Here is a 27,265-nt window from a genome sequence, read left to right on the forward strand (position 1 = left end):
ATGGTGATGAATTTGATAGGGCCCTATTCGTAACATATATCTTCCATCATAGCATGAGCCCCTTCCACCAACATTTACAACAGAAGCATTGGACAAAAATGAATTTTCAGATGGGGAAGGCTCCTATGCGGGGGTAATCCACATTTACACAGGGATCATTTAGTGGAAATAGAACTTAAAAGAAAACTGACATGTATTTGTAACTGATTACCTTATTACAAAAAAAAAGGGGGGGGGGTAGGGAAATTACAGTTAGAGAAGGGATCATTATTCCTCTGTTATGCATGAATCACTAACTTCTAAATAAGCAGTGAGGCGTCCTGTGGCACCCTATAGACTAACAGAAGTGTTGGAGCATAAGCTTTCATGGTCAAAGACCCACTTCGTCAGATGCATGCATGACCAGGAAAGCTTATGCTCCAACACTTCTGTTAGTCTATAAGGTGCCACAGGACTCCTCGCCGCTTTTGAAGATTCAGACTAACACGGCTACCCCTCTGATACTTAACTTCTAAATAAAACTATCATTATGAGCTAATGTGAAAGAAGGACATGTACCAGAATTTTTTCTCCTGTTTTAAATATGTTGGAACAATATGAAATGATTAGTGGGACAAAGTACTAGTCATGATCCACCAATGTTGTGAGCATTTTTCTCCCTTCCTTCCAGGTAGCTAGATTATTGTTATTTTTATTTTGTGTGGAAAACTATGTGCATTACATCCCTTCCCCCTGTCCTCCCCCACACCTTTCCACCCATCACTTAGTCTAGTTAAATTTGTCAAGTGTCTATCAGTGACATGGTGGTGTTGACCAGTAAGCATGAATAGGAACTTACAGTAAGTTCCCTGTAAGATGCATGCTATTGCAGCTGCTCAGGAGAAATCCCAATGCCACCCAGCTGATCAGTAGATTGTCCACCGCTAAGTTTTTTATTTCTACTGGTGGGTGCACATTCACCCATGTCTGAATGCGCATACATTTATTCTGCACATGGATGGAAAAGATTAGAGGGAACATTGGGGCTGACCCATCTTCCCTATTTTTTATGATCCTCTAACTCCTGTGGGAAATGTCCTATTCTGAGGCCTTTTTCTCATTACTGAATCTGGATTCTGAACTCTGACCTCTACCTAAGAGAAGAATTTTGTTGCCTCAGTGGGGGTTCATACCAAGGGTTTCCCCATCTACTGTCCCTCAGCATCCATTTGAAAATATTGATGCCTTTGTATTATTATTGCATCTCACAATGCTTTTTGTTAGTGACAGGCAGCAAACCCCTCTGGGCCCTGTTATCACTTAGCACCATCACATACTCTCATCACATACTCATGAATTACACAGAGAAAGGGCACCTGTGAGCCCCCTTAGCTCCTAGCACTGTACCTCAGGAATATCCCATCTTGCACTACTCAATGAGCAGTGCAAATGTATTAATTGGCTCACCACTTCATCAAAGGAAAGTGAACAGATTTTTTTGCCTTTGTAAAACTCCAGAGCAAACATGCCAAACACTTCAGGCAAACTTACTGGTAAAGATACACAGTCATACGAGTTTATTGGACTACAAAATATACATTTTAACTGACTATTAACGATAAACAGACTTAGTTACCAAAAGAAATAAAATAAGCATGCATCTAACTCTCAACCCTATTAAACAGGGCAACAACTAGATTAAACAGTTTTTCTCACACCACTGGATATTACAGTTTCTAGTTTATAGATTTCACCCTTGAAATCTGGGCCACTCTTATCTGTTGGAGTCATCAGTCTTGTTGTGAGTGTTGTTGCTTGCAGCACAGGTGGGGGGCAGGAGAAAGGCCAAGCATGGAGCCCCTGTGGTCTCTCTTATATTCTCAGTCCATGTGATTGGAGAACACAAGTTCAGGCATGTCTGGTGAGAACGGCTGAATCCCCCCAGTAAGGTTGAGGAATTCCCCAAGAGTGGTCTCATGCAGGTGAGTCATTGAATGGTAGCTCCCTTGTTGGACAATGGGTGGTGATGTCGGTTCAATAGCACCGCCTGGGTATTGGTAATCTCCCTTGTCTTGGGAGAGCTAGTAGTTGGTTGCTTAGACCTACAGCATATGTTAGAGACAACCATAAAACACATTCGCATAACTTCATATGCATATGTAGATGGAACAGTGACCTTCACCTGATCATAGCATTTCCCCTGAGACCTCACATGGCATGCATTATATGCAATATCACAGTTATATACAAAACTAGCAGATTGACCCAGTGTTGCTTGAGTCCTTAACTCAAGCGATTTTTTAAAAATAAAAGAAAAATGTACATGCTTTATTTAAATGATTGTATTTTTCAAAAACACAGTGTCATTTTTATGAAGTTAATTTTTGTTTTGGATTTCTTAAAAAAGGAATTGTTAAAATATGTCTTTTTAAAGTAAATTTTTAAAAATGGGAATTCCTTAATGTATTTTTTCTTCATCCCTATAATCCTTATCATTTGCTATGTTTTAATAAAAAGAGCTATAGTCAATTTGGATTCAGTTTAGCTGTGCCAAAACAGAGCACTACTCCAAATTTCTCTGTTTCTGTAAGGTTTATTGAGAAGCAATCCGATTCCAGGTTGATCTGGTGTTTCTGGCTCATTGTGGTTCAATCTCTTTCATCATTCACTCAGTTATGTAAATTTTGAGGATTTAACTTGATTTAGTGATTCTGCCTCTTTTCTCTTTAGTTTTATGAGAAGTAATCCCATTCAAAGCACATACTGTTTTTATGGTCCAACCAAACCCTTAATGTTACGTTGCTTTGAGTTATGAGAAGTGGAAGATGTATACTGAATTTAGTGTTCCTACTTCTTACAGTTTAAAAGTTCTCAATCAGACAGACAAACTCTCCAAAATATATACTATTCCAGCTTCACTCCATGCTGCCTCATAATTTCTGTGCATTTTATTTATAAAGTTTTTGCATCATCAGAATGGGGGAAAAACCCCCAGCCAACCTTCCCATCTACAAACAATCCCAATTCAAAAGGAAAAAGACAAGAAGCGGTTTTACCAATAGATAAAAAAGAGGTTTTAAGCAAAGAATGATCACAAGATTTTAGACCCATTACAAGTTCTCCCTCCAGGTCTGAGACACTTTCACTTCCGATCTAATGAGTCTAGTGGAAGATCAAAGAAATGAAACCATAATTCCTAAGCACCGAGAGCTCAGAATGGGAAACTAAGGAAGGTGGAGGAATAGAATATGAAGATAAATTCTACACAGCTCAGACAGGTGGCGGCAATTCTGAGATGACGGGAAAGGAGGGAATGTCTCCAACATACCCCATTGTCTTTGGGTGTCACAGAAACTGTGGTAATGAAATATATTTTAAATGAAAAAATGGCACAAAAATAACAGCTGTTCAACACAACTCCTGGCAATGTGAATGCAAGTGAGCATGAGGGAACTTGTGCACAAAGGGGAACTTGGTGACTGATGGAAACTCCTTGCTGTGGGAGGAACAGTAGAAAGGAGATGCTCCATGCTTGTTTTGACTGATGGAGTGTAGGTGAGGTTATGAGTAAATCCCAGCAACTATATGTGGGCTATATCCAATGTTCCTGCTTCTCTTTTCCATCCATGTGTGGATTTTTTCCCATCCACATGGGGAATAATTTTATGTGCACCGAGGCATGTGCAAATGTGCACCACCAGGAGAAACACAAAACTAGTTGTGGGCACTCTGCTAATCAGCTGAGTGGCATGGGAATCTCTCCTGAGTGGTTTTACAACTATCCTTGTAGTAATGGAAAATCCTAGAGAAGATGAGGCCCAGATACAGTTGCTTTGATGGAGCTAGTTGAGCTAGTTGAGTTGGGTTAAATGTAACCCAACATTTAACATTCCTGTATGTTCCCCAAAATGCAGCAGTGCTGCAGTCAGCCATTTTGTGGCTAGCTACAAACCAAACACCAGATAACTAAAAATAATCTTAGGCCTTAAAAGCCGTGCAGATGCATGTTTGCATTTCTGGTAATTACAATTTAAAGAAAGTTACAGTTTATTAATAATAATAATAATAATAAGGTTTAAATATCAAAACTTGATTTTAAGTGCTTCTAACATATACATGTTATTGTTAGAACAAAAAAAGCGTAAAAATTTGCTATTTTTTAAACGGCAATCAGGGTTTGCTGTGGTAACCCACTAAAAGTTACTATACGTTATGTGCTTTGTTCAAGTTATCAATAACTTAAAAAAAAAATCTCCTTAAAGAAATCCAAGAAAACTATTTTTTGGGCAAGTCTAACATCTAAACTTCCCAGCTGCCAGATGCAAGGAGAACCCTTGAAAGTCTCATTGTTAATTCCTCTAAGCTCCTTATAACTTTGATAAACATGTTTTAAGTGCTCTAAACCAGAGCTGGGAACCTAAGGCCCGGGGCTGCATGCTTGCCTGGATCTGGCCCCCAAGGCTCAGGGCCCGCCCCCCACCCTGCACTGGGGATCCGGCCCTGGCACTCCAGCTCTCCCCCACACCATGGGGCTGGAGCACACAAAATCTACCATGTTGGGTCCCTCTAGGGTCTGGTGTGTGAGGGGAATGTGGGGAGTGCCTTTCTGCTTCTCAGTCGGGGGCCACATCAGTAGGGATTTGGGGTTTTTGTTTTGTTTTTGCTTCTCACTTGTGTGACCCATGACTGATTTTTCTGTGGATCAGTGGCCCTGGACCACTGCTTTAAACCTACCGCTACAAGGATGTGTGTGTGCTTAACACCAAATAAAATACTTTTAGGTGAAACCACTCTTGTTTGTGCCAATCATTTATCAAGCAAAAAGGTGGTGTCCCCATTAAGTTATTTCGAACACCTCCTTTAAAAAAACCCGTTCAAGATACCACCGCTTTGGGTTCTAAAATCTCTGGGCAAGAGATATGGCAAGCCGACCAGGAGCGGTGGAGAGAAGGGGACAACTGGGAGAAATCGGTTTGTTGTGGAACAGAGAAGGAGCAAGGATGGAACCTGTAACTTCCTCGTAAAGTAGTCTGCAGGTCAATTTACAAACATATTCCATTACTGGAATTCAGAGCTTAGGCTCATCTGAGTCTGGTCAAGTTAAGACAAAAAAATCTAAATAAGACTGATAAAAATAATGTAAAACACTTAATTGATTTTGTATACAAGAATAGTGCTGGTTTTTGAAATCTTGACTGGCATTTGAGCATTACTGCACTCTGTAAAAATAGTAATTAAATTCATTAATGGCAAAACTCTCTCTCTAAAAAAAAATGTCCTGCAGGATGACCGAATGACACCATCACGTCACCGGTGTCCCCAGGCTGGATGGCATGGGTGGTGAAAGCCCAGCTGGGGAAGGGAAACTCCAGCCCTGTCCCTTCTGCCTGAGGACCTGCCCCGGGAGCCAAGCCCCACCACTCCCAGCCCAACCCTGCCTGGTAGAGAGCTGGGCTGCTGCACTGCGGCCCCAGCTTGCTCCTCCCCGGCAGCCAGGTGAAGAGCTGGGGCTGCCACATCATGTACTCAGCCCTTCTCTGTTGGGGGGAGAGCCGGGGCAGCTGCAGCCTCCACCTTCCCTGGTGGCCAGGGGGAGAGCTGGCCCTCCCCGGTGGCCGGCAGGGGGACAAGGGCTGGGGCTGCCGTGCCATAGCCTCAGCCTGGCAGCCAGGCTCTCCCTGGTGGCTGCGGAGGCGGGGGTGGCGCGGCCTTGGTCCAGCCCACCAAGACCACACCCCCCCAGCTTCCTCACACATCCTCCCCATACAGACTCTGCACCCCCAGCCCGCTCAACTCAGACTCCCCCAAACTGAGACCCTGCACCTCCAGCCCCTTCACTCACAACCCTGCTGAGACCGTGCACTCCCAGCCCCGCACACACCCTCTCTGCCAAGACCCTGCACCCTCACACACACCCTCCAACAAGACCCTGCACCCCCAGCCCGCACTTGCCCCCTCCCCCCAGCTAGATACCCTGCCCTCAGCCTGCTCCTGCACCCTTCCCCTGGCCAGACACCCTGCCTCCAAGTCTGCTCCTAAACCCTCTCCCTGGCCAGACACCTACCCCCAGAGAGAGGGGGGTTGGCAAGTATAGCAAGCAGGGGGCACAGCCCCCTAGTAACAAAAAGGTATTTATCCAGCCTGAAGGTAAAAACAAATATCTTCTGTGCCACCACCCTAACTCAGGGGCCACCCATTGTGGCAATGAAAAAGCAGGTGCATAATAATAAGCAAAAACTAACAGGCTGAAGAAAAAAATAAATTAAAATAGCAAACAATAAAAACCAAAACCACTAATAAAGCCTTACTATAATAAAGTCCCCAAATAAAACCGCACAGGGAAGTAAAAGACAAAGGATTATCAGTTATCCCTATGGTAACTTAATATATATATATATATATATCATATCTAGGTTTTTTGATATTTATTTGTTTCTTCTGGTGGTGCAAATCACCTCACAATTTGGTGCATATACAAAATTCATTCTGCAACTGCATGAAAAAAAGAAGGAACATTAGCAGTAAGTCATGTCTGACTCTAGAGCCCAAGGAGTTCTGTAATTTTCAGCAAAAGTTTGATTTTTCATGTTATTATTCTCTTTGCACCCTTTTCACTGCTATTAACCCAGCTGTGTCTATGGAGCTCCTGGGGCCCGAGGCATTCCTCTCACTATATACTGAAATTCAATTTTACTAAATACCCTATTCTTCGAGAGGATTTTTTTCCCAGGGCATATGCACGCACTCAGTTTTGAATCACTGAAGCAACAACATTATTTTATATCTTCTTGTAGGCATCTCCACCTGCACTGCCTGTTATACCTTCGCAATCCGTGAACACTCCAGTGTCAGGGACCAGTCGAAAAGGAAGCATTTACACAATGAACTGATGGTTGGTATTTCAGAGCGGGCCAACAACTAGGAGCAGTATCAAAAAAAGAAGGATTGATGGCAAATGGAAGACAGAGGCAGGCTGAGAGACTGTTGATTGGACTCAGATTTTCAAACCGCTGAATGGATGCTGGAGCCTTGGTATTCAGCCTGGATTCAAAAATTCTTAAACTAGGGTCACCCACAATGTCCCCTCTGATTTTTTCTATCCACATGCAGAAGGAATTTTGTTATGTGAAGCACCACAACCAGATAATGTGAGGATGTGTGCCACCAGTAGAAACATATATTTTTTAAAAAGTTACCATAGGCATGGAAGAAAGAATATAACAAGGGATAATTAACAAGATGCACTGCTTAAAATGTTGATTTAATAGGAAATCAAATTAAAAAAAATGTATCAGAGGGGTAGCCATGTTAGCCTGCATCTGCAAAAAACAACAAAGAGTCCTGTGGCACTGTAAAGACTAACATCTATTTGGGCAAAAACCCACTTTGTCAAATGCATGAAGTGGAAATTACAGAAGCAGTCATAAATATACTAGTGCGTAGAACAAAATTCATTCTAGTATATACTTGGTTAGTATACCTGTTAGTCTTGGAGGTGCCACAGGAGTCAAATTAAGAAGAAAATTAACACTACCAAGTTTTCAGTAACCTTTTAGAATCTTACAAGATACACTGCTTAAGATGTTACTAAAATCAATAATAAAAACCAAAACAGCTAATAAAGTCTTACTAGAATAGAGTTCCCAAATAAAATCCCTAGGGAAACCCCTCTGGGATCTTTTAGAATCTTACAGATCTTTATTTCTTTGGGGCATAAAACAAAGCTATCCATTTTCTTGACATAAGAAAGAAAATATTTTATCATTAGTACTGTTGCATAAAATAAAACAATTGATACGCTTTCTTTATGCTTGAAATTAAAGACTGTATCTCTTGGTGTGAACCATGAAAAACGTTTTTTATGTAAGTGTCTTTCCATATTGCAATAGATTCTTGTAAGTTGTGACATAAAATTCAATGTTCTTTTGTTTTGACACATGAAATAAATTAATGTATTTTTGTGATTAGACCACTAATCACTGTCACTGGAATGAGACCTCGAGCTGGTAGTTGGCAGGCTAGATGTTGGGACAGATACCCGCCGCTGGTCACGAACCTTTTCTCTTCTGTCTCTACCACTCTTCCAATGATTATAGACAGTATCAAGGTTTATTTCTCCTGCATTTGCAGTGTGAAATTTTATCCTCATTAACATATCCAGGTGAGCTTCTTTCAATCTGCTCCGCATTTTAGTTTTGATATTATTCATAAGACTGAAGCCACGCTCACAATCAGCACTGGATGCTTGGAAGGTTGCACATATATCCACCAGTTGTGAAATGATGCTGTAGTGTTCTGCATTTTGTAGACTGAAAGACACCATTTCCTGGAAATTTGTCAGCAGCTTTGCCTCATGTTTCTCTGAAATTATCCGTTTGTAATCTTTGTACTGGTTCACAATGAACTCCTCTTCCTCCTCCTCCTCCTCCATGGTGTTTTCAGCAGACAACGTCACTCGACTAAGGTCCAAAATTTTTCGGTATTTGTCAACTAGCTTGACAATGTTTTCACTGCCAAATTCATGACTGTTTTGCTGGGAGGAAAGTGAAGCAAAGTCAAAAGCTGCCCATTCATTTAGTTCTTTTTCCGGGAACCTTTTATTGAGATGATCACACAGTAGGGACACGAAATTCAGAATAGTTTCACCGCTAAATTGTTCACCTCTTGTGCGTGAGCCAATGAGGTGTTTTACACTGTTGCTCCAAAAGACTGTTTCTCCGAGATACTGTCCTCTCATCTTTCGAATCTGGTCCCTTGCTAAGTGCACAGCTTCAACAGTTGTTAAGGAGCTCTTCTGAAAGCATTTGGTCAGCTCTGCTAATTCGTGTAAGACATCATTTAATGCCATTAGCGTGATACGGTAATTGGTGTCAGAGAGCTTATTCAGGCAGTACTTTGCTATTGGGTCATTATTTTCTGAGAGTTCCCGTTCAAAGTACCTGAGAAGGGTCTCATAATTGCGCATGAGAGCGCTTACCGTGAAATGTCGAGAAAGCCACCTCACTTCATTGAGAGGTTTAAATGATACAGTCTCATTTTCGGTGACATTTACCATTTCCTCAAATTGGCCCCGTCCGTCTGAGGATCGGCAGAAGACGGTGTAAATGGTCTTCAAAAGTGTCTCTATCGTTCTCATCATCGGTACTTGGTTCCATGCCTCAACTAACCCCAAGTCTTCTCGATGGGCCACACAGTGCTGCTCTATTAAGTGCGGAACATACTGCTTGAGTTGTGTGGCAACTCCATTGTTTCCCCCCAGCAGGACAGAAGCACCATCTGATGTGAACATGACCATTTTCATCAAATCCAGCTTATTCAGTGTGTAGAAATCTTTGATAGCCGCTGTAATAGCTTGCGCATTACAAGCGGATAATTTAATAATGCCACCAAACACGGTTTTATAAGCTGCAGATGCTGCATCTCTGAACTTAAAGTAAATTATCAGCACCTTGTTAACACAAATATCTGCACTTTCATCAATAATGAGCGTGTGGTAAGATGAGAGGCGAAGCTGTGACATGATTTCTGCGTGGACAACACTGTTGATGGACTCCAGAAACTTGAAAGCATAGTTTTTGCTACGCCAACTCGCTGGAAGAGGCAGATACTTTGCCATGTGGTCGTTTATACTTTGCACACAGTTCATGGAGCCATTCATATGTATTGCAAGCAGAACATTGTCTATGAGAATTTTTATTTCTTCTGGCTTTGCACGTTGCCTCTCCATCAGTTCCAGTTTCTTCTTTCTGTTATTAGTGGTTTCTAATGGAATACATTGCATGTCAAGTCTCGGTAGGTGAGAATTTGCACCTCTAAGAATATGTACAGCAGATTCGTGACCTCTGCTAGATAAATGCCTCTTCATGTAGTCCAACTTCCATCCATTTTCCCATTTCTTGCCCGTAGAGAAGTCGCTGGAGATTCTAGCATTAGCACACATTTTGCAGATCAAGCCCACATCGGCACTGTACTGGAAAATTTCCCTTAGCTGCACACGACTCTTGCCTCTAAATTGCTGAGATTCTGTTTCGACTATTTCATCCAGCCACTCTTCTTTGAATGTGAGGCAGCATTTCTTCTTAGGGTTTGCCTGTTTGCCGGCTAATCCTGTTTGCCTTTGCGTACAGATGGCTGTTAAAAGGAAGAGAAGGAGATCATGTATCCTGTTTTTAGGGAAAAAAATCAGAGCGCATGTATATAGCGGATATGAAAAACGCAGCTGCTCCTGTTGCCTTTGCCAAGGCTGACTCAGAGCTCAAGAGAGGGCCAAAAGGGGTAGGATTCAATGTTACTTAATAGGTTTTAAACACTTTTTGTTTGCAAAATCTAGGCAAATTAAAATAACGTGAGCTGTGATTCCTAGCACTGTGTAGCGAAGTAGCTCAAAAGGAAGGAGTTTTGATTTGTTAGCATAAGCACACAGGAGTAATTAATGCAGAGACCTCTCCTTGCGCTGCTGCAGCCCCAAGGTTGAAGGGGGCGGGGGGAGGATTTCTCCCCATCCCAGAGCAAGAGGGGAATTTGTAGACAGCAGGAACTGTTTTCAGGGCTCCTTGACAAAGAACGCAGCAGGGTTATTTTGGGAAAAGGGCTACGAGGGGTGGCCTGAGAAGACTGGGCTGCTTAGTATAGGCAAGGGAGATTTGGGTGCTTGAATGCAGACCTGCACAGCATAATTCAGTGATCGCTTTGCTGCAGGGGACCATTCTTGCGAGATGGAGGCAAGACTGAATAGGTCTGCTCTAGCTAGAGAAAGCCACAGCAGAGAGCTCGAAAGAGACTGGGCACGGAGAAGGAGAGTCAGCGCACACAAAAAGAGGTAAGGGTAGTACTGTTTTAATCTGAACACACAGGGATGGACAAACAAGATCCACAGTCACACACATGGGAATCTGCAACCACCCCCCCGCGCAGAGAGAAGAACGCTCAGAGTCAGAAAGACCCCCCCACCCCACCCCCACCAAGCATTGCTACAATCAGACGCTTGGGCAAATCACTCTCTCTTGCGATCATCTCCCATGAGTGCAAGCACACAAATCACGCAACATGGTTCACTGTGAGAGGCCTCCCTCCTCAGCTGCCAGGGCCGCAGGGAGAGGTGTTTCTCCCCACTGCAGCCCTGCATGCCCCATGCTCCCGTATGCACCTCCCCCACTTCACTACACTACCCCACCACCTACGCCCGGTCTCCACTTTCCCTTACACACACCTAAAGGCCACCTGTGGCTATGCCGGGGTGGGAAAAATGCAGCCCGCTGGCCAGATAAGGCCCACGGGAGCCTTAGCCAAGGCTCCCTGCCTGTCCTTCCCCCACACGCTGCTCAGAGCAGCTGACTGCTACAAGCCCAGGGGGAGAGACTTCGCATGCTGCCCCCGTCCCCAGCACAACCTCGCCGCTTCCTTTGGCCACTTCCTGGACAATGGAAGCTGCCTATTTGCAGGATAGGCAGCACACAAAGCACCTCTCCCTATCCAGGCTCACAGCGTTCAGAGCCACATGGCCCCTATCGGCTGCTCTGAGCGGCCTGTGGGTGCATGGAAGGCAGGGAGTCTGGCTGAGGAACATGATGGATTGCTTGCTGGGTGCTGCCTAGATAAATGCCTGCTGGCCAGAGGCTGCATCTGGCACCCCAGCCCCTCCTTCCCCTAATCCTCTGCGCCTCCGTCCCCCTCCCAAACCCTGTCCCCCAATACCCTGCCCCCCCCCTACACTCCTACCCAGGTCACAATCCCTGATCCTGCACTCTCTCCTGAACCCCTCCCCTGGGTCAGAATCCTCCCCTGCATCCATACCCCTCCTGGACCCTGCACACCCACAGTCTCCTACCCCAGGTCACAATCCCCTCCTTTATTCAAACTCCCTCTCAGATCCCACCACCTCCTGCACCCCAATTCTTTATCCCAAGCTCCCTTCTGCACCCAATCTCCGTCCCAGACCCTGTACCTCCTCCATTAATATCATGGAAGAGTAAGAGCCAAATTCTTGGAGTGGACCCCCTACAGGGGTGGTGTAGGTGGTTACAGTAGGGGGTCAGATTCATCTGGGTTCTAAGTAAGAACATCCGAATGCCACACTGGGCCAGACCAAGAGTCCATCTAGACCAGTATCTTATCGTCCAACAGTAACCAATACCAGGTGCTTCAGAGGGAACACACACAACAGGCAATCATTCATCGATTCATCCCGTCACCCATTCCCAGCTTCTGTCAAACAGAGGTGCTGGATACAGCAGAACATGGTGTTGGATCTCTGCCTACTGTGGCTAATAGCCATTGAAGGACCTTTCTTCATCAACTTACCTAGATCTGATTTGAACCCTGTTATCGTCTTGGCCTTCATATCCTCAGGCAAAGAGTTCCACAGGTAGACTGCGAAGAAATAATTGTTTTGTTTTAAATCTGCTGCCCACCCATTTCATTGAGTGACTCTTTGCTCTTGTGTTATCTGAAGGAGTAAATCAACCTCCGTAATAAATTTTTCTTCACTATTGATGATTTTGCTGGCCTTTGTCATATCCCCTCCTTAATCAGGTCTTTTCCAAACTGAAAAGTCCCTGTCTTTTTAACCACTTCTCACATGGAATGTGCTCAGTACTCATAATTTCTGTTGCCCTTCTCTGTCCCTTTTCCAAATCCAATATATCTTTTTTCCAGATGGTGTGATCAAGGCAGAACACAGTATTCAATATGTGGGCGTATCCTGGATTTAGATAGAGGTGGTACGATATTTTCTGTGTTATCTATCCATTCACTAATGAGTCCCACTGTTCTGTTGGTTTTTTAGATTGCCACTAGACATGAAACAGATATTTTCAGACAACTATTTACAATGGCACCAAGATATCTTTATTGATAGGCTCAGCTAATTTAGTTCCCATCATTTTGTATGCATATTTGGGATTGTATTTTGCCTTGGGCATTTATCAACATTTATCAACATTGAATTTCATCTGCCATGGTGTTGCTTGGTCTCCCAGTTGTGTGAAATTCTTTTGTAACTCTGCATAAGCATAAATTTTGAATAAATGTTGTATCATCTGCAAATTTTGCTAGTTCACTGTTTACCCTTTTCCCTAGACCATTTATGAAGCAGTGGTTCTGCTACAGACCCCCGGGGACAGCACAGTTTACTTCTCTCTCGTCTCAGTAGTTTTTCCTACTCTTTATTTCCTATCTTTAGCCTGGAGTCCTTGAAAATACTTTTAGGATTTTCTCATGAGCCTTAGTTTACTTTAACGAGAAGTCTTTTGTTACCTAAATTACCTCCCACTGTTTATATTCACACTCCCTGCTGCAAAGGCTCTGCTTCCAGCTTCTGAATTCATCACACTCTGGGATGCAGTTAAGCGCTCTATCTGGGACTAGAGTGAGTAGATCCCTGGGGAAAAGTTCCTCCTCCCCCCCCCCCCCGACCACGTAGTGCCCCCATTTCAAACCCAGAGTTGACAGATTCGAGGCCCCACTCTGTGTTGACACGCCCTCAGGCTCTGTTAAATGCTAGGTTTCCAGCAGCCTCCTCTCAAATTAATTGGTTAGATCAAGAGAACCTGCTATAGCCACTGCACTTCCGTGTGTGCTTGAACAATGATGGCTATCAAAGAACATGGCATTTTTCTTGTCTTCAGCAGGAAAATCCTCCTGGAAGTTTAGCCAACAGCTACCAAAATTTCAGAGCTAAGAGTAATGTTTTGAAGTGCTCTGATGGCCCCATGCAGATTCACACCTGGCCTGCTCTTTCAAATTTGGCAGCATATCTCCCTCAGGCACCATCGGTCTCATGGCTACACATGTGAAGAACCCTTCACCGAATTACAAAAGCAAAATCTGGAGTGTAGACACAGGTCATTAACTTCTTTAGCTGAGTTAAGGTCGCCCAGTGCTGCCATATGTCCTTCCAGAGTGGACGGTGACTAAATGTAAAGCTCTGAAAACACAGAGTACACATCATCCTGTGATGTAACCTTAACTCTAACCCCACCCTGTGTGTTATAGAAGAGGCCAGAAAAACCTATGAAACTAACAGAGAGGAGAAAGGACTAAAAGAACATGCCACTATGTGTGTTCCACAGTTTGGAACGCCAGCATTTAACTGCATGCCCTCCAGTTGCGTGTATTGGGTCAGCCATAGCTGTAATTGGCTGGCGGAAGGGTTAGCTGGAACGAGGTTGTAACTGAGTTATGAAGCGAGGTGCATTTGAACCCTCAGGGACCTGGTCTGCCCCATTCCATTGCTGAGTGTTGTAGGCTGTGTCAGTAACAGTACATGGTGCACACATTCTGGCCAATGGGACTGTCAGCAGGCTGATGGCAGACACACTAATGGTCCCCAAGACCTAGTGAGGGGCAAGTGAAGTCAGTGACTCAGAGTCCTCAAGGCGAGGGTAAGGGAGTGGCATGATTTTGCAAGTCAGAGCTGGTTTGCGTGTAGTGCGCTCTGTTTGATTGAGGGGCAGGAATCTTCTGTTCATTATGCTGGACCTACGCCCCAGTTTTACCTTGGCAAACAGGAGATGCCCGACTATTGTGATAACTGCTCCTGTGCTCAGTTCCCTGTAGCAGAGGAGGTTAGAGCGCTAGTGTGTGTCACTGGCACATTGGGGTGATGCAGAGACAGGGCAGAGTTAAGGTTGCATTGGGGCAGGAGGACGTTGACCTTAAATGGTCACTTCCCCTTCTAAGAATGGCAGGGACAGGACTCCTTACCCAGCGAGGACACGTTCTCGTAGTTCTCCTGCATGACGTCTCTGTAGAGGGCTCTCTGAGCGGGGTCCAGCAGAACCCACTCTTCTTCGGTGAAATGCACAGCCACCTCCTCGAAGGTCACCAGCCCCTGAAAGGGCAAGAGCCCAACACTCAGCACCTGCTGCCCCACCACTCGTGCAGGAAAGGATTGAATAAAATGGAAGCTCCGTGTGGCTCACAGTGAACCGAGTCCCACCCCCACCCTGCTCAGAGCCCTCAGGAAGTACCCGGTTGAGGGGATGAAGACAGAGCCCTGGTCTCTCCCAGCAGGTCCATCCTACTCCGACTAGCTAGAGACTGATACAGGAGATGCAGCCCCATGGCAGGCAGCCCAACACCCTCCTCACTGTGAGGAGCTGGATGTGGAGGGGCAGCTGGAGAGGAAGCTCCCCTGAGCCTCAGTGCTGGGGGTCCCCCTTCATATCTCCTGGCAGCCGCTGGTCGGCCAGTTCAGGTTTCAGCACTGGGAGTCAGGCCAGTTTTCCAGCCCCACCAAGGCAGGTTGTTTCCTGTTCCACAAGTTGGGGCATTTCCCCCAATAAACCTCATGGGTCTGTTCCTAGAATCCAGAGCACATATTAATGAGCCCAGGAGGCGTTCCCAAACCCCGTCCTCCCTTTCTCCTCCCTCTGTGTTTCCTGCCCTGCCCCACCTTCCGAACCAGACCCAGACCTTCCCACCCCCTGTGTATTTGCTGCCCCCCCTCCCCAATGATCCCTACCTGAACTGGTTCCACCGCAGCCATTTCTCTGCCCTGTCCCAGGGCAGGAGGGAATGAGCTGGGGTAAAAGACGGACGTCGTTCCGCAGCCTGGCGGGGCGAGAAGGGCGACTGTGGAGGTTTCAGAACAGGCTTGAGTTAATTTCCCATCAGGACTCCACCAGGCCCTTTCCCTGCAGGCTCACCCCCTCGATCTTGCCACGCTGGGAAACACGTGACCCCTTTATTACAGTGTGGACGTGGTCCCCTCCAGCCAAGGCTGAGCCCACAGGGGCATTTTTAAGCCTTCCCAGTAACCAAGTATCCGAACAAAATCCTAAAAAAGAACAAACCCAAAGAGTCCGGGCAGGTTCCATGAGGGTCACGGATACTCGCTTCTCCACTGCCCTCCTGCGCAGAGCTGTCCCATCCATAGGATGGGGACAGGGTAATGGCGAGGTACTTCAGGGGGAAGCAGAGTGCAGGGCATCCAGGGGGATTAGCAGGGGGCCTGGTGCCACCAGAAACCACTGACCTGGCTCTGACGGCTCCTGGGGTTGCTCGGGAGAGTGGGTGAAAGGCAGGGAGAGGGCAGGGGCTTGGCGAAAGGGGTAGAGTGGAGGTAAGGAGGTGGAGTAGGGGCAGGAAGAGGCATGGCAGTGGCAGAGCAGAAGGATATAGGCAGGGACTTGGGGAAAGAAGTGGTGGGGAGGTGGACCAGGGTCAGAAGAGGCAGGGCAGGGGTAGGGGTTTGGATTGAGCGGGGGCATGAAAATGCTCTGGCACAGCAGTGCAGTGCAGACCACTCCCCTTCCTCCAGGCATAAAGCCAATGAGACCGTTTAAACCTGACATGGTTCCTGAGCACAGCGCCTTCCCCTAGCAGAGGGAGACCTATGCAGAGCCGAGGACCAGGCTAGAGATGTTAGATGTCGTGTATTTTAGTAATCGTGTAGCTGCAACACTTTTTAGCAGTTACAGTTACTAAAATACTTCCTGGGGGCAGGGCTGGCAGCCAGTGCCCTCCCAGCCCCACTCCTGGGGAGCCCCCTGCCACACCACACTGCTGATTTAAAAATCAGCTCCCCTCCAAGACTGGCTCCTGCCTGCCACCCCATCCATGCAGGACCTGAGCTCCCCGTGGACAGAGGCTGTACCAGCATCCCACCTGCCTCCTCATCCACTGCTGCCTCTAATACAGAGGCAGCAGCACAAAGTAGAGGGGAGGCAGGCAGCTCTGTGGGAAGTGACACTCTTGGGGAGCTGGCTTAAAGGTCTGCTTCCCATGGGCACCGCCCCACCCCCCCTTGCTGCTTCTGTATCAGAGGCAGCAAGAGCGGGGAGGTTGCGTGTAATGGTTTGGCTTAACCGATATTCCCAGGCTTATTAGTTAATCGTTTAAACGACTATATGCTAACATCCCTAGATCAGGCACAACCTGTCTAGTGCCGAGACAGGAACTGGATCTGAGCTCATTTGGGAGCTTGTGACCCGTCTTCCCTGCGTATTCCTCCTCACTATTTTCTCCTCCCCCAGGCTCAGAGACTTGGCTATTTTCTATTCCTGGAGGCCTTCACTCTACTGAAGGGGTGCCACTGTGAATCCACACTCTCTGCCTCATCTCCGTCTCTGCTGACGGCTGGTGAGGTGTCAGTGTCTCTGGCTGCAATGGAGACATGGCAGGGAAAGGGTCACTATCGAATCTCACAGCTGGGGTTCCAAGCGACGGAAAAGATTATGAATGTGGGTTACACTGAAATTATTATTTCCCAAGGTTGTTCTCTATCTGCTCCAGCCACTAGCTGCGCCATTCACTTGGTGCACGTGCAATGTAACGCCCTCTTCCCATTCATAGCCAATAGGGAGGCAACCTAACACAGGATCCAGCGCAGGGTTTCTCAGCTAGTGGGTTGCAGCCCCAAGGGGTCCATGACAGGCCACCCAATGGGCCGTGAGATGCTGAAATATTACTAGCATCCTAAGCCAAGAAAATACTATTCCCCTGCTTCCTTCCCGTTTAGCCCCCAAGAACAAGTCTTGGAACACACCCTATGCAAGTTGTATAGGATCAGCCTTGATCCATTTTTTAGTTTCATCTCACAGTAAATGCAAGGAGATGACAAAGAAAAAAATAACAAAAATGGGGTCACCATGTGAAAAGTGTGAGAAACATGAACCCGGGCTACAGCAGATCCTCATTCCAAATGACCATCCATAGACAGTCTGTATGCAGTAGACCAGCCCCTTTACTCAGCCACTGTCCGTACAGGATTCGCCTGGACTTCCATCCCACCCCTGGGACTCTACTGTCCACACCTGCTCATTTTGACTCACTCTCTAAATCTTCAGACTCCTCAAAGCATGGCTATTTCATTCCCGTCGCATCCTGTTTCACACCTCTCAGGGTGTTGTTCCTTGCCCCCAGGTCAGGATTGGCTCTGAATGCCCAGCAGACGTGGCAACAGAGTGAATCTGTGATAGGGCTCACCCTGCTTCATGTCTTACTCAGCTCTCAGGCGCACATGGTGGCTGGAGGCCGTGATGCCCTGTGGCTAATACTGCGTTTGGTCTGGAATCGATCCAGGTCAGAGACAGACACGTACCTGTGTCGCTCCCCAGCTCCAACTGCAGTGTCTCTAGGGGAAAAGGAGAACAGGAGAGGTGAGAATTCAGGCCCTCGCATTCATTGGTCCCCTTGGGTTATTCATGTAACTTTGTTAGCTACGAGATGTGATGCAGCCTGAGGCCGGTAACATGAACACCACAGCCAGCACCACAGGGCACCTGACTTGCTACGCAAGGGCTGTGAGATGGTGCCCAGGGTCAGTGACATCACTAGAGTCCCTGACTCTGCCCCAGGGCCAGAGGAGATGCTGCCCCCAGACTCCCATTCACCTCTGAATGCCAGCAGCATCTCCTGCAGGCGGACGCTTGTCAGAGAGAAATCGCTGAGTCTCTGCTCCAGCACCACAAAGCTCGGCTCTGGAAAAATTCCGTCCTCCCTGCAGGGGGGGAAAGGAGACGGGGTAAGAAATGGCCTGATTCCCAATCCCTGTGTCCCAGCAACATCCCGTCTCCAGCAAACCCGGATCTAACCTTTGTTTCCAGATATGATCCCAGCCAGTGTTCCCTCTAAGGGCGAGGCAGCCCAGCTTCACTGGTGATTAATCAGCCCCACCCAGTCAGGCAAGCTCCCTGCAGGGAGCCCTGAGCCTCTGACTGGGTGGGGCTGATTAATCACCTGTGAAGCTGGGCCGCCTCACAGCTTAGAGGGAAAACTAGTCAGGGTTCAGGTGAGTCAACTGCCTGCAGCCCTATGCTCACTATGAGCCCAGAAAGATAGGATGTGGGGAAAAACGGGGCGAGAAATGGAGATGGGTTCAGAAGCTTTTTCTGGGATGCTCTGATTCTGTGGGGAGCAGAGCCACTTCCTGCACTGGGATATTCCAGCAACAAGAGGAACCAACATTGGGATTACATGGAATGGGAGGAGACAAGGGTCAAACCTGAGAGCCTGCATACTCGGAAGATGTGATGCAGTCACATAAATATGCCAGAGAGGCCGAGTCCGGCCCATGGGCTAGACATTCTGGAGATCGGGAGAAATCCCGGATGATTGGAAAAAGGCAAATGTAGTGCCCATCTTCAAAAAAGGGAAGAAGGACGATCCAGGGAACTATAGGCCAGTCAGTCTTACCTCGGTTCCCGGAAAAATCATGGAAGGGATCCTAAAGGAATCCATTTTGAGACACTTGGATGAGAGGAAAGTGATCAGGAATAGTCAGCATGGATTCACAAAGGGCAAGTCGTGCCTGACCAATCTGATTAGCTTCTATGATGAGGTAACTGGCTCGGTGGACATGGGAAAGTCAGTGGATGTTATATACCTTGACTTTAGCAAGGCTTTTGATACGGTCTCCCACAATATTCTTGCCATCAAGTTAAGGGAATGTGGATTGGATAAATGGACGGTAAGATGGATAGAAAGATGGTTAGAAGGCCGGGCCCAGCGGGTAGTGATCAACGGTTCAATGTCAGGATGGCGGTCGGTTTCTAGTGGAGTGCCCCAAGGTTCGGTTCTAGGACCGGTTTTGTTCAATATCTTTATTAATGACCTGGATGAGGGGATAGATTGCACCCTCAGCAAGTTTGCAGATGACAGTAAACTGGGGGGAGAGGTAGATACGCTTAAGGGCAGAGATAGGATCCAGAGTGACTTAGACAAATTGGAGGATTGGGCCACTAGAAATCTCATGAGATTCAACAAAGACAAGTGTAGAGTCCTGCACTTGGGACGGAAGAATCCCAAGCATAGTTACAGGCTGGGGACCAACCAGTTAAGTTGTAGTTCTGCAGAAAAGGACCTGGGGGTTACAGTGGATGAGAAGCTAGATATGAGTCAACAGTGTGCCCTTGTAGCCAAGAAGGCTAATGGTATATTAGGATGCATTAAGAGGAGCATTGCCAGCAGATCCAGAGATGTCATTATTCCCCTTTATTCGGCTTTGGTGAGGCCACATCTGGAGTACTGTGTCCAGTTCTGGGCCCCCCACTACAAAAAGGATGCGGAAGCATTGGAGAGGGTCCAGCGGAGGGCAACCAAAATGATTAGGGGGCTGGAGCATATGACCTACGAGGAGAGGCTGAGGGACTTGGGTCTGTTTAGTCTGCAGAAGCGAAGAGTGAGGGGGGATTTGATAGCAGCCTTCAACTTCCTGAAGGGAGGTTCCAAAGAGGATGGAGAGAGGCTGTTCTCAGTAGTGACAGATGGCAGAACAAGGAGCAATGGTCTCAAGTTGTGGTGGGAGAGGTCCAGATTGGATAGTATGAAAAACTATTTTACTAGAAGGGTAGTGAAGCATTGGAATGGGTTACCTAGGGAAGTAGTGGAGTCTCCATCCCTAGAGGTATTTAAGTCTCGGCTTGACAAAGCCCTGGCCGGGTTGATTTAGATGGGATTGGTCCTGCCTAGAGCGGGGGGCTGGACTTGACGACCTTCTGGGGTCTCTTCCAGTTCTATGATTCTATAAGGGGATGGTTGGATGAAATAACATGATCTTGGTAACTAATTGACCATTCATTATCAGTTGGAAATAGGTCAATGGAGGGATGATAGGAGTTGCTATAGGGAACTTTCTGGGTGTCTGGCTGGTGAGTCTCGCCCACATGCTCAGGGTTTAGCTGATCGCCATATTTGGGGTCGGGAAGGAATTTTCCTCCAGGGTAGATTGGCAGAGACCCTGGAGGTTTTTCGCCTTCCTCTGTAGCATTGGGCACAGATTACAGCTGAAGGACTCTCTGCATGTTGGGTCCTTCAAAGTATTTGAATGCTTCAATATCTTTGATATAGGTGAGAGGATTATTCTAAGAGGGGTGGTTGAGATTCTGTGGCCTGCACTGTGCAGGGGGTCAGACTAGATGATCATAATGGTCCCTTCTGACCTTAAAGTCTATGAGTCTGAGACCTCATTAGCTGTCAGATAAGACCAGGCCCTGCCCCGTGCTGAGGCAGCCGCTAGGGGAGACAGATCCCAGGCTCCGAGCCGGCGTGTCACACTGCACGGGCAGGGGCAGCTGCACATTCAGGGCAGTTACCCGACCTAACACACCATGAGCGGGACTGAAAAGAGACCAGGACTTACCTGCCCCCAGCACTGCCAGTGCCCTAGAGAGGGAGACAAAAGAGGCAGTCAAAGGCCTTGTCCCAGGCTGGGAACCTGCAGGGGATTCTCTGGCACTTAGGGAATTTCCAACACTGGGGGTTTTGCTCAAAGAGTGGCTGCCATCTCCCTCTCCTCACCCCCAGGGAGAGTTGCAGCCCCAGGCACTTACAGAAAGAAAATATTTCTCTGCCTTGAGAGTGAAATGTCCCCAGGGATGGGGCAATCCATATTTGTCATGAATAAGACAATTGGAATACGCTTTATGCAAGATACTTCATCTGCTGAATTGGATTATCCTGTTTGTGTGCATGTACCATTTCTGTAGCTGAAACTGGGAATACTGACTGTAGATTTATTATCCCCTGACTTCGGTAGCCCATTAGCCTGGGACGAGCCAGGTCTTAGGCCTGGCTCGGGGCCTCTGCACTGGGGAAGGGAATTTCACCCTCTCAGTGCAAATGCAGACATTTATAGGAGAGAAGAGAAGGTCTCGGGTTTGCAGCATCCAAGATCATCCCTGGCTCTGCCACAGACTCACTGCGTGACCTCGAGCAGGGCTCTGCCTTGGTTTCCCTCTTCATCCCATAGAGATAATGCTCCAACCCCCGCCTTTGTAAAATGCTGTGGGGTCTAGATATGGAAAAAAGTAGTCGATTAATCGACTACCCAACCAGCCTAGGCTTAGTGGGTGGTTGAGTCAACTACTCGTATTCTCCCCCCCGCCACTTGCTGCCTCTCTATCAGAAGCAGCAAGGGGGAGAAAAGGAGGAAGCAGGAGAGTGTTGGGGGAAAGCCAGCTTAAAAGCCACCCCTTCCTGTGCTGCTGCCTCTATCAGAGGCAGGATTGCGGGAGGGCCAGGGGCTGCCACCGGAGCAGCCTCTGCCGCTGTGAACAGAGGCTGCTCTGCTGGGACCCCATGCGAGCCGGGACTGAGCCTGAGCACCCGGCCCTTACTACAGGTCAAACCTCTCTTAACCAGGACTCTCTGGTCTGGCAACATTCTGGGCCAGGGATGTTCCAGGACCAGAGAGTCCAAGGGAGGGCTGGTGGCTAGGAGCCCTGCAGTGGGGCTGGAGCCCAGTAGCTCCTTGTGGCAGTGAAATCAGGAGGCCTGCAGCAGTGCTGCCACCTGGTGGTGACACCATGGGGGCAAGGGATGTGTGTGTGTGGGGGGGGGGCGGGTAGGAGGAGTTGGGAGACAGTGGAGCTGCCCAACAAAGCTGGAACCAAGTGGGGTTGCCATCTGATGGCACAGCTGGACTCCAGCAGAGCGACTGCCCCACAGAGATGGGAGCGCAGCAGGGGGGCTGTTCTTGGCGGTAGCAGGGCTGCCCCGGTGGGCCTGGAAGCCCTGTGTTGAGGGGCCAGTGGCAGGGGGAAGCTGCCTGAGAGGTTGGCAGTGAGGGCCGGTGGCAGAGGGGCCCCAGAAATGACATTCCCTGGTCTGGCAAAATCCCTCATCCGGGACCGGTCAAGTGTTGAGGGTGCCGGACCAGGGAGGTCCCACCTGTACATTTAAACTGCAGAGCCGCAGCGTGGGGAGCTCCTTCTGAGTGCCTTCCCTTATCGACTAATCGTGTTGTCGATACAAATTGTATCGACTACACGATGACCCAATTACCCGCCTCAACATCCTTAGTGGGGCCTAGGGCTGAAAAGCCCCCCTAGAAACGCTGCATGTGATCATTGCAACAACAACCTGACCTGCAGGGACTGGGTCAGTAACTGCTGCCCCTTCTCTCCTCCCCTCTCCCCGAGCAGGGAAGTTTCCCAGAACAGTCTGCAGACGCCCTCATCCCGCCTCTGGACAATGGCTCGCTCCAGCTCTTCCAGCCGGAACAGCAGCAGCTGCTCCTGCACTTCCAGAAACCCACGCAGCACCTTCCACTCCCAGGTGAGTTTCTGCCGCTCAGCTTCTGTCCATTTCTGCAACAGCAAGGAGAGGGAGGGTCAGTAACGGGGGAGAGCCATAAATGCAGCTTCCAGCAGGCGGGGGAGTTATTTACCAGAGCATGGGGTCTCTGGCATGGGGTGCTGGGAAGCTTATTTACACCAGAAAAGGTGGATGGATCAGGGCAGGGGTGAGCTGTACATCGCTCATGGAGGTGGGGGGAGGGATCGCTCATGGGGGGATGATGACCAACCCCATTCGCCCTCCCCACCCCCACACATCATCTCTATCCATGGGGCTACTGAGGCACTGGAAAACTTTTTTGGGCAGACAATACAGCAGTTTGCTGACAGAAGCACTGTATCTAATTACTATATAAAAAGAAGAAAACTAAATAAATATTAGACCCACTCAGCTCTAACACTAACATGTTCTGGTATCTTTCAGAAAGTCACTTAACGGACACTGGTTAGCCTTCAAATATTCTTACTTTATTACTAACTCTGTGGAGAGAGACAGACCCTGTCAGAACTCCTGGGCTCTATCTCAGCTCTGAAAGGAAAGTGGAGTTTACTGGGTTACAGAAAGGGGGCAGATACATTTCAGCTCTATATAAGAACATCAGAATGGCCATACTGGATCTAGGGATGTTAGCGCGTAGTCATTTAAACAATTAACCAATAAGACTGGACTTATTGGTTAAATCAAATGTCTACATGCTCTCCACCCCGCCCCCTGCTTCCTTCAAGCACAGGCTTCACAGAGCTGCCTCTGTATCAGAGGCAGCAGCATGAGGGAAGTGTCCCCTCATGGACTGGCTCCTGCCTGTCACCCCATGCAGCTGCCTGATACAGAGGGTGACAGGGGGTTCTCTGGGAGCACACTATCTGCCAGTCCAGCCCCCAGAACCACCAAATAATCTTGTAAGCACTAAGATTGGGTGCACTTACATGACTATTAAATTAAATTATCTCTCACATCCCTAACTGGGTCAGACCAATGGTCCTTCTAGCCGTGTATCTTGTCTTCCAATAGTGGCTAATGCCAGGTGCTTCAGAAGGAATAAACAGAAGAGGCAATAGTCACGATCCATCCCTTGTCGCCTTTTCCTACCTTCTGGCAAACAGAGGCTAGGGACACAATCCCTGCCCATTCTGGCTAGTAGCCATAAATGGACCTATCCTCCTTGAACTTATTTTGTTCTTGCTGGAACCCTGTTATAGTTTGGACCTTTCCATCATCTCCTGGCAAGGAGTTCCACAGGTTGACTATGAAACACTCATTTATTTTGTTTTAAATCTGCTACCTACACAGTTAATTGGGACAATTTCTTGTATTATGTTAGTGAAGGAATGAACAACATTTCCATATTTTATTTTTCCACATCATTCATGATTTTTCTAAACCTCTGACATATTCCCCCCAACCATCATTTAGTCATTTATTTTCCATGCTGAAAAGTCCAAATCTTGTTAATTGCTCCTCATATGGAAGCTGTTCCTTACCCCTAATCATTTGTGTTGCCCTGTCTGTACCTTTTCCAAATACAGTATCTTTTTTTAGATGGGGTGACCAGATCTACATACAGTATTCAAGATGAGGGAATACAAAGACTTTATATAGAGGCAATGGTTTTTCTTCTTAGTATCTATTCCTTTCCTAATGATTCCCAATCTTCTGTTAAACTTTTTAGACTGCCACAGCACATTGAACAGATATTTTCAGGCAACTATCCACGAGTTCAAGATCTCTTTCTTGAGTGGTAACAGCTATTTTAGACCCCATCATTTTTGTATATAGTAGGGATTATATTTTTCCATGTGCATTACTTTGCACTTATCAACAGTGAATTCCAGCTGCCCTTGTGTTGCCCAATCACCCAGTTTTGTAAGATCTCTTTGTAACCCTTTGCAGGCAGCTTTGGATTAGTCCCTGTTCACTCCTTTTTGAAGAACATTTATAAATGTAACAGCAGTGATCCAAATGCAAAGCCCAGCAGTACAACACTAATTTCTACTCTTCCTCCCTACCTTTTAAGGGAGTACCTGGCAATGTTTTCATGATGATCTAAGGATTCTTCAATTACCTGAATAACCAGCCTTTGTTATTCTTAATCACCTGCCTCCCTCTTTTTATAACGAACTCCCTGCCCCAAAGGCAAAGCTGCAAGCAGCTCTAACACTTTTGCATTTAAGAACTGCTCTGGAGTCAGGGCACGGGGCTTTACGCAGACCTGAAATATGAATTCCAGGGGTTCCAACTTTAGGGGGGGCTGCTGCCTCCAGTCGTCCATAAATGACACCCTTGCCGGTGGGGACAGTTTTTTGGCTGAAGCTTGCAGGCTGGGCCCTGCATTTACCATGGCACTGTAGGCTAACCTGGGGGGATAGGAGGCTCCAGGCACCTACCAGCAGCTCCTCGCTTTGTCGCTGCATTTCGGCTCTGGCTGCTTCTCTCTCTGCTTGCAGAGGGGCCTGACGCTCCCCCGGTGCCTCCTGGAAGAAGCAGGGGACAGGGGTCACAAGCTGCTGCAAAAGGCCTCACAACTGCTGGGTTTCAGAGCATGTCCTGCCCTGCAGATGCCCAAGCAAAGTCCCTGGGATGCACTTAGATGTCTTTTTCCCAGCCCTAGTTCAACCTCAGTGAGGCTGCTCTGAGAGGGGCTGGTAAAAAGGGGACCAGGTTTCTCAAAGAAAACACAGGATCCCTCTAGAAGTGACAAGGTGCATCCCAACCCCCCAGCTCCCCATGTCCCCTGTGCCCCTCACTCACACATTTAATTAACATCAGTGAAAATATGAACATGGACCTTCCCCAACCAAAGGGCCCCAATAGCCCCCCATCCCAGTTCTGCCCCCTCCCAAACACCCTCCAAGCCCCAGTAGCCCCCATGATTCCCAGTCCCAACCAATCCCCTCTCTCTTCCCAGTTTGGCTCTGACCTCCAGCCCCCCTCCGCAACCCGGCTCTGACCTCCAATCCACGCCGCTCACCCCGCCCCCCTGTAGCCAGGCTCTGACTCCTCCTGCCCCAGCCAATCCCCCGCCCCACAACCCGGCTGACCCCCAGCCGATCTTCTTCCACCTGCCCCGCCCCCAGATGTTTCCCCAGCCTCGCAGCCCAGCTGTGACCCGCCAAGTCCCAGTCATCCCCCACCCCCCAGACTCAGCCGCCCCTCCCACCCCACCCTGCAGCCCAGCTCTGACCCCCAGCTGTCCCTCTCCCAGCTCCTGGACCCAGCCCGGGCCCCTCGCCCCTCGCAACCCCGGCCGGACAGCCCCTCTCCTGCCCGCCCCCACGCGAGTCTGCGCCCCCCGGGCCCACCGCGCTGCTCCTCGGGCTGCAGGGCTGGAACCACCCCCGCGCGGGGCTCCCGGCCCCGGCCATGGCTCCGCTGCAAACACGCAAACGCTGCCCGGCTGGGGCAGGGGGGGACAGGAAGAGGCGGCTCCCAGCAGCGCTGCAACCGGGGCGGAGTTTGCAGCCGGGCGCCAGGAGCACAAAGCCCCGTGAGCGGGGAGCCGGGCTGGGCGCTGCGCTAACCCCGCCGTGCCGGAGGGTGGGGAGCTGCTGCAGCTGGGACCAGCCCCGGCCGGAGCCCGCAGGTAACTCACAGCGGCCTGGGGGAGCTGCGGGGCACCAGGGGGCCCGGATCTCGTCGCCCTGGAACCTGCCCCTGAGTGTTATCGCCCCTGGGGGAGGCTCTAGGGGCGCCATTTCAGATTTTGGTGTTTGGGGGGAGACCTATGCATGCCCTGACTGGGGGGGAGTGAGCGCAGGGAGGGGGCAGACTGAGGACAGGGGCTTCAGCATTGTTACTGAGCATGCTTAGTACAAAGCTATCAGCAAATTGGGGGGTGGGAGAGGATTCTCTTCCCCCTTCCCCTCATCACCTCTTTCTCCAGCTACCAAGGCACTGGAAAACTCCAGAGTTTTTTTTTTTTTGGCAGAAAACTTACCAATTAGCTGGCAGGAGCACTGTATCCAACTCCTATATAGAAGAAAGAAAATTTAAATAAGTATTAGACCCCCTCATCTCTGATATTAACATTCTGACCTGATGTCTTGTGGCAAGTCACCTAATGGACACTGCTTAGCCTTAAAATGTTAATATATCCTCTTACTTTTTACTAACTGCAGAGGTAGTTTCTCTCTCTCTGATTCTCAGGACTCCTGGGCTCTATCTCAGTTCTGAAAGGGGAGTGGAGTCTAGTGGGTTACAGCAGAGGGCAGATAAATTTGGGCTCCATATAAGCTCAAAATGGCCATATTTTGGTCAGATCAATGATCCA

At 48.2% G+C, this 27,265-nt stretch overlaps 2 protein-coding genes across 4 annotated transcripts in view; one reads left to right on the forward strand and one right to left on the reverse strand.

Moving 5' to 3' along the window:
- LOC102443733 (uncharacterized) overlaps positions 1-27,265 on the forward strand; it is a 277,521-nt gene that overhangs the window by 224,091 nt on the left and 26,165 nt on the right. Inside the window, exon 1 of one of the 2 annotated variants that reach the window (XM_075907148.1) lies at positions 26,359-26,578. The exons of the other annotated variant lie outside the window; for it this stretch is intronic. Within the exon in view, the coding sequence (XP_075763263.1) occupies positions 26,359-26,578 (220 nt within the window). Of the gene's footprint in view, positions 1-26,358; positions 26,579-27,265 lie in introns of those variants that run through there. 2 annotated transcript variants of the gene reach the window in all.
- Positions 1,527-26,411, reverse strand: LOC102444032 (zinc finger protein 862-like). Of its 2 annotated transcripts, none has more exons than XM_075907146.1 (10): positions 26,298-26,411; positions 25,383-25,469; positions 22,965-23,009; positions 21,062-21,084; positions 18,315-18,421; positions 18,023-18,055; positions 15,443-15,552; positions 14,683-14,809; positions 12,280-12,348; positions 1,527-10,110 (listed from the first exon to the last, which is right to left on the reverse strand). In XM_075907146.1, exons 1-10 carry the CDS (start codon positions 26,358-26,360, stop codon positions 7,952-7,954), a joined length of 2,823 nt encoding a protein of 940 aa, XP_075763261.1. In that variant the 5' UTR covers positions 26,361-26,411; the 3' UTR covers positions 1,527-7,951. The 2 variants fall into 2 exon arrangements, with proteins under 2 accessions (XP_075763261.1, XP_075763260.1); XM_075907145.1 differs by having other exon boundaries at positions 22,788-23,009.

The sequence above is a fragment of the Pelodiscus sinensis genome, chromosome 24, assembly GCF_049634645.1.
Source record: "Pelodiscus sinensis isolate JC-2024 chromosome 24, ASM4963464v1, whole genome shotgun sequence".
Classification (NCBI taxonomy): Eukaryota; Metazoa; Chordata; order Testudines; family Trionychidae; genus Pelodiscus; species Pelodiscus sinensis.

Coding starts and splice junctions, on each gene's coding strand:
- LOC102444032 (XM_075907145.1), bottom strand. CDS start 26,360: ATGGCCGGGGCCGGGAGCCCCGCGCGGGGGTGGTTCCAGCCCTGCAGC. Junction 21,085..22,787: donor TACTGACCCAGTCCCTGCAG/GTCAGGTTGTTG, acceptor CTCCCTCTCTAG/GGCACTGGCAGTGCTGGGGG. Junction 15,553..18,022: donor GGAGCTGGGGAGCGACACAG/GTACGTGTCTGT, acceptor AAACCTCCACAG/TCGCCCTTCTCGCCCCGCCA.